The following is a 16474-nucleotide window of genomic DNA, read 5'->3' on the forward strand; positions in this document are numbered from 1 at the left end:
AGTTGCTCCTAAAAATCTTCAACCACATTAGGTTTATTATCAACATTTGAAGCCGTTTGAAGTGTTTGCAGTAAACAAATTAAACGAGAGCTGTTTAAGCAGCGACATAAAACTAATACTACATGGATTATAGCCACATCTTCCACTACAACCTTCTGTCACTGAGTACTGCACTCACGATTCAACACCCTGAATTCATCACTGCACAGATTTACAAATCAAACACATTCTCAGGGACTCTTGATGTAACCAATCGAGGGCTTCAATAATTGCATTTTATTGCATGTTGGAAAGATGACTAAGAACTGTCCAAAAAGTTTAGAGAACACTGCCTGGCACAAACAGGGGAAAACTGTACAAAAAGATGGCATAGACCCTGAATGTAACTCGAGACATATGTGAAGGTATCTCGAACACGTCTAAGGGAAGCAGTGGCTTAGCCACCTAAACATGGCAGAAGGAGGAAGTTATCAATACCTCCCTCTGGATTAGGGAGGGACTTGACTCATCAAGTGGTTTTTGACCACTTGATGAGTCAAGTGGTCAAAAACCTTCAAGTGGTTATAAAGACCTGGAGCGAGACCAAGTGGCAGTTCAGTTTCCACAGTAAGCCACATTCTAAACGATGAAGATGTCTGTGTATGTGCCTGCAACGTGTGGAGGGTCAGACGGATTAAAATCGAGCATTAGGACATCTTGGGAGAAATATCTTATCGTAAACCAATGTCAAGCTGAAGCTTGGGTGTTCAGGCCTTCAGGCAACAATAATCCAAAAGATATCTCAAAGTCCACAAGGGTTTGGTTTCAGAAGCTGTATTAATAGGTAATAAAGTGGAGTGAGTTTTACCCTGACTTGAAATCTTTAAAATCGTGGCATTTGAAAGAGGCGCTTCCAGCATGGAAATCTAAGAGCATCAATGTTTTGTCACCATCTCAGCACTGTAGGCAAGATGTGGTATGTGCTTTTTGTTTTCCCCTTTAAATAGATATTGCACAGTAAGAAATGTGTAACACTGAATAACAGGCAGGTAATGAGAGTTCAAGTTTTATTGGGGCAGAAGGACTTTCACTTTTCATTTTATTGAACAACTGCTGCCCTTAAATCAAAAATAAATCCTTGTGGCCTTTATATAATTTAAGACAAAAGAGGGTTAATGAACTGGAGACCTTTGCCCACGATGGATTAAGATTTCTCATGAATCCAGCTGATATTTTGCAGTCAATCAAGTTGTCCACAGGTCATAATAGCAAAAACAATGGTCTACTAAATACAAAAGATGCTTTTCATAGATTGAATTAATTTAGGCACAACACTAATCTTGGTTATGAATCTCATATTGACTACAGGCTTTTAATTTAAGTCAAATCTATGCATCAAATTCTTGTTTTTGAAGTCGTCTCTCGTATGATCATTTAAATAAAAAGAACTATTCAGATAAATCTTTGTGTCCCAAATCTGCATCATAAATACTGATAATGTGTGTAAATTATGAGCAGGTCTGAATATTTTTGCCAAATGTCCACAGATTCAAAGGGGAAAACTTCATGGCAGCATCGATGTTGGCCTCTCTGTCATGTCCATCAAAAAGAGGGCGCGTCGCATCGACCTGGACACCGAGGAGCATATTTATCATCTGAAGGTAACACTTTAGATAATTCACTATATCAAAGTGAAAAACAGCAGCTTGGTAAGTGACAGAGGTCAAAGTTAGTCATCTGCTTCCTGTCCAGGTCAAGTCTCAAGACATCTTTGACGCCTGGGTGTCGAAGCTGCGCCATCACCGACTCTATCGACAGAATGAGATAGTGCGCTCTCCCCGGGAGCCCACGATGCGAACGTTTCCTCCTCCAGCTGCCATGGAGACGCCCCAGCCCTCCCCAATTGTAGTAAATGAAACAAAGGTGAGCTTCTTTTCACTTTATTTCTCTGTTAAAACTAAAATATGTGGGAACAACATTTACATGTTAACATTTATCTATTTCTTTTTGTATGTATGTAAACACATGATGAAACTGAAAAGAGGAAGTTCTGTTCAGGGGCTAAATTTCCATGTAAACCACAGTTGACACGGAAACATGCTCCTTGGCGTAATTAGTGCCATTTTTCTGGCATTTTCTTCACTAACGAGAGAATTACTAACATCATTTGTAAAAGTCATTCCAGTTCCAGATAAACACTGAAAAGTATTTTTATTTCCAGATTATGTTCATCATGTTTATAAGTTGTATCCATCTTTTCTCAAAGGATTTTTTTTTTTTTTTGCTGGTTTTATATTTAAAATCTGACCTCTGGAGAAAATTCTGCCTTAAATTCACTGCAAAATTTTTTAAATTATTATTATCACCAGAATTTTAACATGGAAATGCATGGATACCCTGTGGATTATATACATACAGTACAGACCAAAAGTTTGGACACACCTTCAAATTCAATGGGTTTTCTTTATTTTCATGACTATTTTTAAGGCAAGAAATCCCACTTATTAACCTGACAGGGCACACCTATGAAGTGAAAACCATTTCAGGTGACTACCTCTTGAAGCTCATCAAGAAAATGCAGAGTGTGTGCAAAGCAGTAATCACAGCAAAAGATTGCTACTTTGAAGAAACTAGAATATAAGGGGTATTTTCAGTTGTTTTACACTTTTTTGTTTAGTGCATATTTCCACATGTGTTATTCATAGTTTTGATGCCTTCAGTGTGAATCTACAATGTCAATAGTCATGAAAATAAAGGAAACTCTTTGAATTAAAAGGTGTGTCCAAACTTTTGGTCTGTACTGTATATCTGCCTAACGTAATAAAGCAAGACGTGAAACTGTATCCAGACCATTAAGATAACAAAAAGGATTGCCCATTCTCTGTAAGAGCGCTTGAAGTGTGAGTAAATGTGAGCATAGGGCCAGAGAAGCTCCTCCTGGGAGTGCTGCTGAGTCACATGGAGGCCATTAGAGGTGATCAGTAGGATTTGGATCCCGAGCAGCTGGCTGCAGCACGATGAGCTCTCCCTGAAGATTGGCTCAAATGGAAGGCTCCGGTCCTGGAGTCAGAATTATCTACTGCATCAAACACTTCGAAGATGCTGGAAACCTGGAACAAAGAAGGGTTCAGGGTGGCAGCATTTATTCAAGCTCAGTATAATAGCTCATTTCTACAGCAGCTTTTATATATGCGCTGGTTGAGGATAACGAAGTGTAGGGTCGGTGTTCAGTTTTCTGATGGGTTCTATGTAAAATTGATCCAACTTTGATATGCAGCCATACGTTTTTATGTTCTCATCATCAGCATTAATGTTCCATTGTGGGGTTTTCATGATCATTAGTAGGACATATGGGTCTTTTTGTGACACCCTTTCTATGCACGTATACATAATGTACATCATTGGAAAGTTGGGATTCTTGAGATTATCATAACTGTAACTGTAGAGGCCCACTATAGAAGCTCAGTGTTAACCTGGTTTATGCTTTCCAAAACCTGCTTCGATGAGTGTGGCATCATTTTCTGTCTCAAGTTTCAACTAGCAGCCAAACAGGCCCTCAGCATGATGCTCTCACCGCTATGTATTACATTTGGAACTGCTGTTATAAGTTTAAGAGCTTCTCCTCAGCACTTCCAATTATACTGTTCATCACTGATGCCAAATAGCTCAAACTTTATCTTGTCTTACCATAAGAAACTCTCGACTGAGAGCATTTAGCTTATCTTCTAGTTTATGTTTGGCTTCCTGGGTTGTTCTGGGTCTGTAGAAGTACAAAAAAAGAGAAAAAAAGAAGAAAGAAATTGTATTTAATTTCCCATTATTTAAATATTGTTTCCTAGGTTACTTTCTAATTTCCTTCCTTCTGTACTGCATATGTTTCCCTCTTTTTTCGTCTTACTTTTTGTCATGTTAGCATTTAATTTGCGACACAAGTGCAGGCAAAGCCAGAGGTGGATGGTAAAGTCAGAGTATTTCCTGTAACAGATTAATGGTGGAGTGATTCAAAGTATTTATTTTTGAATCTGATTTATGTCATTTCCACCCAGTAGCGAATTGAAAGACTAAAAAAGATTTTAATTTGTGCATTCAGTTCCTGGTTTCCAACAAATTTTTTTCACATGCTTCATTGCTAGGCCAAATAAATTAAAAGGTCATTGATTACACAGAAAAACAGAGTTTTTCTTCTTAGTCCAAAAAAAAGGAGAAAACATCTCATTTTAATTGCCATCTTGCTGCATTGTTTTTATAAGACTGCTTTAGTTGATCTAATGTAAAACTTGTTTCTTATAAAATAATCTATAAATGAATCCCTTCTGCTTTAATCCAGAATATTTCCTGCTTATCCTAACTAGCTAGTGGTGCTCTCTTAACTTGTGTGCAATAGCATCTGACGCGATGCCTCGGACAGATCGGCCTGTCTGACCCTGTCTGTTATCGCCTCACCTCAGCAGGCCAAGTCCAGCAGCTTGCCGTGGCAGCCGGCGGCTCCCAGCAGCAGCAGCAACAGCAGCCTGCAGGCGTCCTACAGCAACGGTCAGAGCAGGGTGGTCGCTTGGCTTCAAGAGTCGGAGGAGATGGACAAGTGTGCAGAGGGTGAGTGAGATGAAAGGCGACATTTGGGATTTTACAAAAGAGTAGATTAAATCGAGCCTGCCGCCTTTCGATAAATCCCCCCAACGGCGGATGTGATTGTGCCATGGCACGTAATGAGTTTGTGAGCTGGTGTAAATTTTATTTCCAGAGCTCGCACGCTGCCAGTCTAACCTGACCGAGTTAAGCCGGTTGTTGCAGAGCCTGGAGATCCTGCAGAGGACGCAGTCAGCGCCCAACTTCACAGATATGCAGGTAAAACACACACCTGAGAGCATATACTGAAACACACTTACAGCGGTGTAGAGGATGAACTTGTAGTCAGTACTTCATTAGGACATTTTTTTTCCAACTGGAAGGCTTGCTGCTGGTGAGAAGCTCACATACATTATTCATTGGCATGAAGATCATATCCATTTTGAGCTTTTAAAGACTTAATCTGTTTATCCGTGAAGATGCAACTGCTGTACAGTAGATAGTGTCTGCTATTTTAAAAAAAGAATTATGTGGACAAGCTTAACCACAGAGTCAAAATCATACATACTGGTTCTAAAAAAATAGAAATAATAACATTTTTAGATGTGTTTTTTTTTCTCTTATTTTGATTTTTATTAATTTATGTATTTTTGCTCTTTTTTTTCCCTGAAGCATCTTGTGATTTTTATCCATTAATGGTAACATATTAAATAAACTTTAAACAATTCTGGCTGCATATAATCATTCTTCTTATCCAAATAGGTAAATATTGTTTAAATTGCTCAAACAATTACAAATGTATTTGTGACAGGGAACATTACGATAAGCCTGTTTTATCAATTGTAAAACCAGTTTTGATGGCTGCTGATGATCATTGTCCTGTTGGAACTCCCAATTGTGTCCCAGTTTCAGCTCTCTGACTCAAACTTTCATCTGCAGATGGAAAAAAATTATATTAATAAGTGAATAACCCAGAAAACACAAAAACCAGGAATGTGATAAAGCAGGAAGTCACTGCTACACGACTGTAGCAAGTTCAGCACCAACATGGACTGTGATAACACTGACCAAGATATTTGGTCTTTTATGTATAAATTTGACTGGACCTTATTGACATAGTTCATTTTTTTTAATCATTTCATTCTTGAATAATATTTGCACCTTTAAAATCCCTAAGTTGAAAAAATATATATTCATGCCCTTGATGAGTGTATGTCTCACCAGCAGTGTATGTGTGTATATATGAAATACAGACAGAGATAAATCTTCAGATAAAGATGGAGGTGATTAGGTCTTTTGTTAGTAGGAGTCAGAAATGTGTCCCATTAGTTGCCAACATTTCATTCATCTTTCACCATTTGCATGGCATGTGTGTTGCTCCACAGCTGCACTGTGGCTGCTGACCTTTACGCTGCAGCACAGCATACACAGAATAACAATGCCTGTGGCAATGACCATCAGTAGGCAGTTAACTGTTTAAGAAATTAACGTGGGAAGCTTGACTGATTGTAAACTCAATAATTTTATGAAGTAAATTAAACTAGCAAAAGTAAAGGATTATAACAACTGAATTGCATTCGTTGCTGTGCATGATTGTTGCTGAAAAGAGTCTGAGTGAAATTTAAAATATGCAGCCACTGTGTATGCTTTAATCTGTTTAGTTTGTGAACCAAACTAAAATGTGTAAAATATTTTTGCAACACACATGCTACACTGTCACCTGAGCCATCCAGCACCTATAACCTATCATTATCTATTGATTTGTTGTGTATTATAGTGTTTGGCTCAAATTCACAAATAAAACAACACACCATCGTTTTGTTTGCAGCCTAATTTTCTTTTATAAAAAGCTGTTCTTTTATGCCATTTCACTGCAGTCTATGTGCGGCTAACTCTTGCTTCTTTTGTGTGACGTGTTTGTCCTGTTAACCTCCCTTTGCACTGCTCGGTCCACATGTGCCTCAAAGGCCAATTGTGTAGAACTGTCAAAGAAAGAAAAGCGCTTGAACAGAAGATGGAGAACAAAAAGTGTCGGCAAAGATGCGAAATTCCAACTGCAGGTAACACACACATGCACACTAGCAGGGTTGGGTTGGTTAAACTCTCACTAGATGTAAACGGCGAGGGAAAATAATTAAACTGCAGCTAATAATTTACTTAATTATAAGCAAAATTTGTGTGTTCACTTATAGTACGTTGTTTTGTTAGTTCAGAACAAAATTTAGTCACGTGATTTGATGACGTCAGGAAATGTTTTTACTCATGATAACATTATGCTGCTCTAACAAAATATCAATCATGCCTCATAAAGTGGCAGTATCTGATTCAATGTGAGACTTTAATCAAGTTAATACCTAAATATTGTTCTTTTATTTTTCTCCTTTTAATCAGGAAATAATTACCTCACTATAATAAAATTGCTTGTCTGCACTGCAGCTCACAGAAACCTGTATATCATGGCTTGAGTACTTTTTGCTGATACATTTTTTTTGTTGCTTAATGTATAAATCTATATGCTGTTTGCTGACACAACTAATGGGGTTTCAACGTTTTGCATAAAACCCTAATGTCAATGCTAAAATTAAGGTTAAATTCTGTAAATAATCCTTTTTGCATGTTTCCAGAAAAAGGATGGTGAAACATTTCCATTATCTTGACTTTTCACCTTGATTTTTATAACTAGAAAAGATGCAATAACGGAATAATTTAGATTTTGGGTAGGGTGGGAGAGGGGGGATTTTCCTTTGATTTAACTTCCACTGAAATAACATAAAAAGAAAATCTTTTTGTCAGATTAATTCAACAGATTCACTGAGTTTAATAGATTAACATTTGGTTTCCGGCTTGGCAGCTGGTTCTGATTGTAAGACACAGAAAAGCTGTACTGTAGTGTTTCTGACAGTAGTTCTCTGCGGTTGTGATCTCTCCAGGTTCCTCTGTCTGCCAGCATGTCGCCTGTCCGCCTCCACTCTTCCAATCCAAACCTGTGTGCTGAACTCGGGGACTACCAGCCCCCAGTTTCTCGCCTGTCAGACAGTGTGGAGTATGCCAGCGACTACATTAAACTTCAGGAGGAATTCTGCACTATTGCCCAGAAAGGTAAGCAGGCGACTTCTAAGCAGTTAATTTGTTTTATTGGTATTCCTGTATAAACAATGCAAAGAAACATTTAAATCTCTTGGAGTTTTTCACACTTTTTCTCACAATAAAACCATAAACTTCAGTTTATTTTGTAGCGATTTGATGTGATACATCAAAGCAAAATTCAGCAGGACTGTAAACTGGAAGAAAATGGAAATTTTGCCCCAATTTCTTATAAATACTCTCTGAAAAGATTCTCATTTGGATATAGGTCTAGTCTTTTCCTGGCTCAATCCAACTCTTGACCTGATTTAAAACATGAGGTGAACTTCAGTCCAAGATGTTTGGAGCCTCCAACAAGATTTCTTTTAGTATCTCATAGTTAGGTTCATCAATCCTTCTATGAACTTCTGACTCATCATAATGGTGCCAGTGCCCTGTTTAGGTCAATGTTGTAGGTTTCCAATAAACCCATAATGTTTGTCGTCTAAAAATATTGCCCCTTCCACATGTTTGCTGTTCGACTTGAGTCAAATGTTTTGATTCTTTCAGCAGCAGCTTTCTTGCCGTTCCCGGATGAAGGCTGTCTTTTTGCATGACTGATTTTGTTCTCTCTTCAATCTCAAGACTGCACAACTTGTGCTTCTTCTTTAAAAACATATAACTTAAATTATCTGGGTTCAACCTGTCTGTTTAGGAAAACATAAAACATTAGTTCCATAAGTTTGTTAAAAAAATAATAACATGTCATCTAAATGTAAGCCTCTTAATCATAAGACCAAGATGGCGGCGCGTGAACAACGCGAGGCTCAGCGTCTCTCCAGAATCTGCTCTTTAGTGGTTTTTTATCTATTCATTACTGGACTTTTTTTCCCGAATTGCACAGCTTTGCTGCGCTACAGCAGACATGAACTTCTGGACCTTTGGAGCTACAATTTTGCTGTATATTCTGTATAATCTGTGCATGTAGCTCCCATATTTATATTTATACACAATATCTATATCTCTTTGCTATAACCCCTTATAGTCCATACATACATAGTCTTGTACATCTGTGAATAAATATTTATATCTCGTAGAGCACTTCTGGATAGATGCAAACTACATCTCGTTGCTTGTACTTGTGACAGTGCAATGACAATAAAGTTGAATTCTATTCTATTCTTAATTTCATTGCTCTCTTCTTGTTGTAAATGCATGGCAGTAATCTACTACTTAAATATTTATCATGTTAATGTGTTCTCGAAGCAGTGAACATGTTGACTAATGCACCTCGGAGTGATATGAATCACCTGAGCGCTTGTTCATTTCCTTTGCTTTTTGATGAATTATTGTCACTCCGGCTGATCAAGAGCATAACTGAATACAACTGTACCTGTTATAATAAAACATTTTATCCTGTTTCAAGAGTCTGGAAAGCACGTCAAATTACAAATGACATAATAAAGGTCAAAGCACAGATGCAGGACAGCACAAATTGGGATCATTCCACATTAAATAGTGATGAAATTCAATAAAAGCAGCAATGATGTTGGTGTTGTAGTTTGTTGAGGGAACAAAAATTTAGAAATTTTGCTCTCAGGTGCAAATTTAAAAAGATCTCTGCAGGTTAGAAAAGTGCAATAACCTGAGTACATGTGTTTTAATTTTGAACTGCAATGTAAAGGCAGATTGGGCTCCTGTGTTTCAGAAAAAGTACATTTAAAAAAAATTTAAAATAATGAAATGAGGATACATTTTTAACATCAGTCTACTTTTTATTCTTTAAGTTGAATTCTAAGGAAAAAATGTATCAGATTTTTTTAATCTTTACAGTTTCAGAAACAGACACATTTTTTGTCATAGTTAAATCTGTTGAACTTTTCCATAATCATAAGTTGTTTTTTTTTTCAAAATAACTATATTCAATTTATACAATTTATACTGTTTCTCACGAGGCTGAGAACCAGTCTCTTCCCTTTAGTCGTCAGACTCCTGAATTCAAGCTGCACCTAATACAGCTTCATCTTATAAATTATTTACACCCACACACACACGCACCCCCCCCCCCCCCCCCCCCCCCCCCCCCCCCCCACACACACACACACACATACACCTACACACACATATATCACATAATTACTTTATTTATTTATTTTCTGTGTAGTAAATTAGTTAATCTGGGACCTGAGTTCGAATTTCGTACCACAAACAAGCAAGGTGGCATGACAATAAAATATTCTTGAATCCTTGAATTCTTAATTGAATAGAAAATCTACAAGCAAAAAGGCAGACCTCAGTAGAAGCATCAGTTCTACCTACTGTGGCAACCAAATGAGTTTTTTGTAAAACCGCCATTATAACTTCACCTTTTCAATCTGCATGATTGCATTTTGTCTCCAGAATGAAGGTCTTTGTCCTGGTATCCATATTGGTCCTGTTTTACTGTGGACAATGTCACTGTTTATGAGTTTCATTACTGCAAGGTGAAATAAAATGGCGAAATAAATGTCATTTGAATGAGCTTTGATGTGAATCTGTACATTTGCTAGGTGAGGCTATTTCAGATATTCTTTTGCGCCTTTTTTTCCTGCAGATTTGGACACATTGAGTTTTAACCTTTGTGAAATTCTTCCATCATTTAATATGTCAAATAACTCAAGGAAGGATGTGTTTTCTTACTCCGATTGTGTAAAGCAACGGTTTTCTGCTTCTTTCTTGCTTCCCCACAGTCCACTCTCTCTTGAAGTCGGCCTTCAACACCGTGGCCATAGAGAAAGAGAAGATCAAGCAGGTTCTCTCTGAGCAGGAGCAGTCCGACCAGTCATCCCAGATCATCTCTATAAGGAAGTCTCTGTCGCTGGTATTTTTCATTTTAATTTTTTTCCTATCCCCACCTGTAACCTGAACTGTTTACAAGCAAATGTGGCTACATTTGTGCCGTAAAGGATCATAATTTGGGGGGGGGAATGGGAAATGACAAAAATATTTTGTTTTCTTGTTACCTCAATTTATTTTTTGAAGAAATCACACAACCCACTGTGTATTCTTAAGAGTTTCAGATAGCACCATTAGGAAAAGATTACTTGTGCAGATGAAAGCAGAGTCAAGCCAGTCATGAAAACCCAATCATCTTTTCCCAGTTTAATTGGTGATGGAGGGAGATGTGCAGAGCAGTTCATTAGCCAAACTCCTGAGGGCTGTCTCTTTACTCCAGTGATTTAATTGGACTGTTCCTTCTTCTAACTGTTGGCATAATTTTAGTGAAATGTTTCACTTGCTGCTTTATCTCTGTTATTTCCTTAATTGGATGTTAGTGTGACATGGCTCTGTCAGGCTGCAGGTCGGATTTCCCAGTGAAGCTCTGTGGGAGTTTGATCATCTGTGGTTAGTAGTTGCTATAGATACAGCTGTTTTAGTACCTGGAGCTTCAATGGGAGGATCTATATTTAGATCACCACACATTTCTTCTTTTACTTATTTTGATAACCACTTAACACATTCGGCTCGTTTGCTACATCTCACAATAGTTTGCTTCTTGATGGCTTGTCTCTAACCAGTGAAGAGACCTAATCCATTTTTCACAAAGCGTTAATGCTAAATGAAATAAAAATCCACTCTTCTTGCCTTTGTGGGTTCCGACAGACTTTGATGTTGTCATTTCCAAGTCTGGATAAGTATCAAAAAACGAAAACTGAGCATGAAAAATGTCTTCATTTCCAGATTCTATTCCCTATTTTGTCATCTAAAAGATAGAATTAAAAAATTATAAAGACAAAGGTCTTTTTATATTGATTTCTACATAAATGATGTCTTCTAGTTTTAACATTCAAATGTTCAGTTTTCCTCAGCTGATGGCTGTTAAACAGATAAATCCCTAAATTATCATTTTTCTGCTTTTGTTGCCTCGACGTTAAGGGTCTCAAACCTAAACCAACAAAGGCTGACATCCTAACTGGCTAAATTGCCTGTACACTACATACAGTAGTTTAGTTATTCATTTAGTCTTGTTTACGCAGGGACAAACCTAAAAGCTGCAGGACACTGATCCTCGAGGATTATAGTTTGGCATCTCTGCTCTAGACTCTTTTTGTGATTTGGATATCTGGCTGATTGATTAGTGCGTCTTTACTTAAAACGTTTGCATCACGCTTCCTATCTTTCAGGCTCTAGCCCAGAACGCAGAGCTTCGAAGCCGCCTCAACCGCATTCACTCTGAAACTATCCTGACGGAACAAGTTGTCAGCGTGAACATCATCCCCACGCCTGATGAGGTAGGTCACTGCTGTCGGTCTCTCTCTGACGAAGCCAATTTCCCATATCGATATCAATACGATCTCATCTACCAGGGGACGTCCAGGTTCTTGCAGTGCTTGCTTATTGCGTTTGTCGGTGGTGTTATTGATTCCTGTCCCAAAGATTTATGCTTTTTTCGATACACCCTGGCAAGTAAGCTTAAATGAACACAATTTGATGCGGAACCTGACATCAAGGTTAATAGAAAAAATGACTAATTCAAAAAGGATGGGAGCGTGCCTTATGGCAACGAAACACATGTTGTAATATGAACTCGCCGTGCTCCCTCGGGTGCTGTTTCTGTTTCTGTTTGCTCAGGTCCGCTCGGCTCCGAATGCTGTCATCACGTTGAGATAGGGTGAACTAACGCTGCTTTTGCTTGTGTTTGCCTGCAGGCCGTGGAGCAGATGGGGATCCCTCTGACTCAGCAGGCCTCTAATGAAAGCCGACTCTCCATGTCAGAGTCTGTCTCTGAGTTCTTTGATGCGCAGGAAGTGCTTCTGTCAGCCAGCTCGTCAGAGAACGAGGTACAAACAGGCAGTGAAGATGTTTAAAGGCTGGCAGGTGTGTGTTGTGATTGGGGTAAATTAAGAGATGGGTTAAATTGGCTCTTGTGCTGGAAAACCAAAGAGCTGTAATCAGATGGTAGTTAATGAGAGCAGCTTGAAAATTAGAGGTAGAGCAGAAGGTTTTAAGCTCAGTCACTTTAAAACAGCTTTTTCTGCTCTGTCTCCTTTTTAAAAGCAGACTGTTGCATTATATACACTAACTTCTATGTATTGTATTGGAATTTTATGTAAATGACCAACACAATAGCAATGATAATGCTTATTTGTGAAGTGGAAGTCAAATTTGGCTTTGAGTTTTTGTAGAACCACCATTAGCTGTGGCGACATCGGCAAACAGGGAAAAAGTTTTAAAGCAATGTTTCCGTTTACTACACCTTTCTTAGAAAACCATAATGCTGTTATTTTATTTTTTTCATTTGGAGGCTCGCTGAGTTGGGATGTTTTTATTGGTTCAAACCATTTTCTTTAATTTACCCTTAAGTGTACATTGATGTTACCAATTGTGTTAACCAAAGAAAAGAAGGGCTTCGTTTAAGGTTGAGAAGATGTACAAAAGTCACAACTTCAGTGTAAAAGTAGTGAAATAGGTATACATACTGTATTATATTCTTTGCTGTAATCTAAACCAGAGGTACAGTGGAACCCCAGTATGAATGGCTGACATTTCCAAATACTTGAGATCTCCTCTAAAAATGTTTATAACTGCCTATTTTAACAGTTCAAAACAACAAATATATCTTAAGATGCTTTAATGCGCTTAGTGGAATCTGCAGAATCAGTCTTCCTTTTATACCATTCTTGGAGGTAAACCAATCAGCAGCAAGGATAATAAATAGTGTTCCTGGATTGGTTGCTTTCAGTACCATATCAAGTTGCATTGCTCCTGAATATTTCATATTGTATTTTCTTATTTCTTCATATTTTAAATATGCAGATATAAGAATATCTGTGAGTAGTTTGGAGTTGCATTCCACAGAAAAGTCTGCAAACACCAATCTGTAAATAGGCAGAAGAGAACAAATGTAGGCATGGCTAAGTACCTGATAGTTACTGTAAAAATGTATTATAAGTGGCTTTTTATGCCATAATCATATTTATTTTTTTGCTATAGTGTATACCACTGAAACAACAACCTTCTACAAATCTGATTGTGCTTCCAAAGGTTTGGGGTATAGTGTAGTTTTTAAGGCAACAGATTATCGAACCTGAGCTGTGGCTCTATGCAGCTTCTCCAGAGTTACCAGGAGGCTCTTGGTGGCTTTTCATGTTGATGATAAAATAAACCATGACCCTAAGGCAGTGGTTGGACAGGATTCAATATATTTAATATCACCATAAATAAATCCCTCTGCATGCTATACTTACCTTTCATATTCCACTTGACTCTTTGTTTTTCTCTGTTACATATAATTCAAATTAAATATATTGAGGTTTATATCAAGGTCACAAAATAAGAAAAGAAATTAGGGGTGTAAATACTTCTGCAGGGGAAGTAGCTGCAATGCCCTCCTTTCTGATGCCTTCAATGACCTCTTTGTGTTCCCATATAGTATGAAAATGCTGCAGTCTCTTCTACTACTATTACTGCAGTAACACAGATAGTTGCTGCTGCAGTTTTTTAGCCAAAGGCAAACTACATTTTGTGTGTAAGGCTAATCTGCACCGTGCTCTGATCAGTTAGTAACGCACCACCTCTTTCCTCGCTCTCCACCTGTCCCTCACGCAGGGTTCAGATGATGAGTCATACGTCAGCGACGTCAGCGATAACATTTCTGAGGATAACGCCAGCGTGACCGACAACGTCTCCCGACAAAGTAGGTCTGGTTTCTGCGCCACCACAAGCATCTGCAGTCTCGAACGAGAGACCAAAAAAAAGAAAAGAAAATGAGTCAAGCAGGGAATTCCTACATGTCCCATAAGCTGTGCTGCTCCCACAATGCCACGCACAAACTGACAGACACACGCTTTCACTGGCGAAACCATTTATCAGTGTTGCAGAGGCAGTTGACTTTGCAGTGCTGCTCTGTGCCAAGGGCTTTTCTTGGGCTTTATGAAGCAGTCGGGAAGGGATCTCCCTCCTTCATCTCTGTCACATCCCACACAGAGGAGGAAAAAAGGCAATAAAGCGCACAGGAAAAGAGAAAATACGCTGTGTTCTTGACAATAATATTTCAAGGGGTTTGATACATTATTATAGCCGCCAACATTTAGTATCTATTTTACAGTCTGGGAAATAAAGGACATTATTCTCTCAGGAAACAACACTCCATCATAATAAAATCCTGATCAGTTCACTAAATCACATTCCAGCTTCACTCCTGTTTCAGCTGATTATAAAATCCCTATGATTACAAAGACCTGGTAATGCTATTTTAATTCTTTAGAGTTCAGAAATTATTTATAATTTTTTTTAACATATGTGTATCTTTATTTAGGTTTTAGTAAATTTCTTGCAATTTTTTTTACAAAGCCAGTAAGAAAAAATATTTAAGGAAAAATGTTTTTTTTTAATAAATAATAGTGCTGATTAATGGTACCTGAACCATTTCCTATGAAGTTAATTTCACTAAAACATAGCTTAATTTCTAACTTACTTTTTAAAAATCTTTATGATTTATCACACGTTAGCAGTCTATTTATGTCTGAGGAAACAGAAGTGACACAGATGCCCACAGATTAGCCATTCTTCAAAATGGGAAGGACAAGAGAATGAATGTCATTGAAAAGAGAGGTGTAAAGCCAGAAAATGTGCACACTGGATTTAATGCAACAATTTAAAAATTTTAAAAATTCCCCAACAACCATCAGATGACATCTACTGTACATACCAAGCAGTTGCGTGGGAGTGATGCCTTAAAGAGGCTCCTTTGTTTTATCATTACAAACATAAGTGTGTTGCTAAACTTTTCTAAGTCTTTAACTAGAACCACATATTTGGTCTGCAACAAACGCTCCAGCAGGGCCTCGCATATAAATAAATGAATATACAAAAAAGTAAAAGCATAAGCATGATTTTAATAATCTCAAACATGAAACGTCAAATCAAAGTAGAGTCAAAATCCACCTTTCCTCCATGGCCATTCCCATTCCCCAGACCCAAAACCTATAGAAAGCCTGTGGAAAATAGTAGAAAAAAGAAACTATTTCTTAACATGGAGTATTTTAGCTAAATGTTGGTCACTATGCTCTAACGACCATTAGAGTCACATTGTTGTTTGTTTTGCTCAGTGGCCAATGGGGACTTTGCTGGCAGCGCTTTCCGTAACGGGCGGCGCATTTGCCTGCCGGCTCCCTGCCCGGACACCAGCAACATCAACCTGTGGAACATCCTGAGGAACAACATCGGCAAAGACCTGTCCAAAGTGTCCATGCCCGTGGAGCTCAACGAGCCGCTCAACACGCTGCAGCGCATGTGTGAGGAGCTGGAGTACAGCGAGCTCCTGGACAAGGCTGCGGAGACCGAGGATCCCTTTGAGCGCATGGTAAACAAACACAAAGTTTGAGTTTGAGGTCATCTGATGGATGGACGGACGGACGGACAGACGGATGGATTGTTCACTTTTTTCCAGTGTTCACAATGTGAATGCTGACTTCTCAACGAAGGATGTATTTTAAGAATATTCTGCAAATGAAAGTGTTGTGTTTAAATCTCGCTCAGATCATCAAGTGAGCAAACAAATGTTTGCTCCAGTAAGTTAATGCATCTCTTACTGGAAGGCCTGGCCGTCAGGTGTTAATTGCTTTTAACCTTTGTTTCGAGTTTGAATCCCCGGTGTTACGACGAGCCGCTTAATCCTTTCTCCTTCCTGTTGCTCTGTCTCCATCACAGGTTCTCGTCGCAGCTTTCGCCGTCTCAGGCTACTCCTCCACTTACTACAGAGCAGGAAGTAAGCCATTCAACCCTCTGCTTGGAGAGACTTACGAATGTATCCGGGAAGACAAGGGCTTCTGCTTTTTCTCTGAACAGGTAAGTCTTTCAAAGATGATTAATGTAGAAATGTGTT

General features: G+C 38.4%; 1 protein-coding gene across 6 annotated transcripts in view; it reads left to right on the forward strand.

Moving 5' to 3' along the window:
- Window positions 1-16474, forward strand: part of osbpl6 (oxysterol binding protein like 6) — a 44722-nt gene that overhangs the window by 19830 nt on the left and 8418 nt on the right. For 2 of the 6 annotated variants that reach the window (XM_023337127.1, XM_023337130.1), the window contains exons 5-16: window positions 1527-1640; window positions 1732-1902; window positions 4428-4572; window positions 4721-4824; window positions 6513-6605; window positions 7476-7644; window positions 10338-10468; window positions 11772-11879; window positions 12297-12428; window positions 14197-14284; window positions 15699-15952; window positions 16300-16437. In XM_023337127.1, coding sequence (XP_023192895.1) covers window positions 1527-1640; window positions 1732-1902; window positions 4428-4572; window positions 4721-4824; window positions 6513-6605; window positions 7476-7644; window positions 10338-10468; window positions 11772-11879; window positions 12297-12428; window positions 14197-14284; window positions 15699-15952; window positions 16300-16437 — 1647 coding nt within the window. The remainder of the gene's footprint in view (window positions 1-1526; window positions 1641-1731; window positions 1903-4427; window positions 4573-4720; window positions 4825-6512; window positions 6606-7475; window positions 7645-10337; window positions 10469-11771; window positions 11880-12296; window positions 12429-14196; window positions 14285-15698; window positions 15953-16299; window positions 16438-16474) is intronic. The other 4 variants (XM_023337128.1, XM_023337131.1, XM_023337132.1 and 1 more) reach the window with 3 other exon arrangements.

Source organism: Xiphophorus maculatus, chromosome 7 (genome assembly GCF_002775205.1).
Source record: "Xiphophorus maculatus strain JP 163 A chromosome 7, X_maculatus-5.0-male, whole genome shotgun sequence".
NCBI lineage: Eukaryota > Metazoa > Chordata > Actinopteri > Cyprinodontiformes > Poeciliidae > Xiphophorus > Xiphophorus maculatus.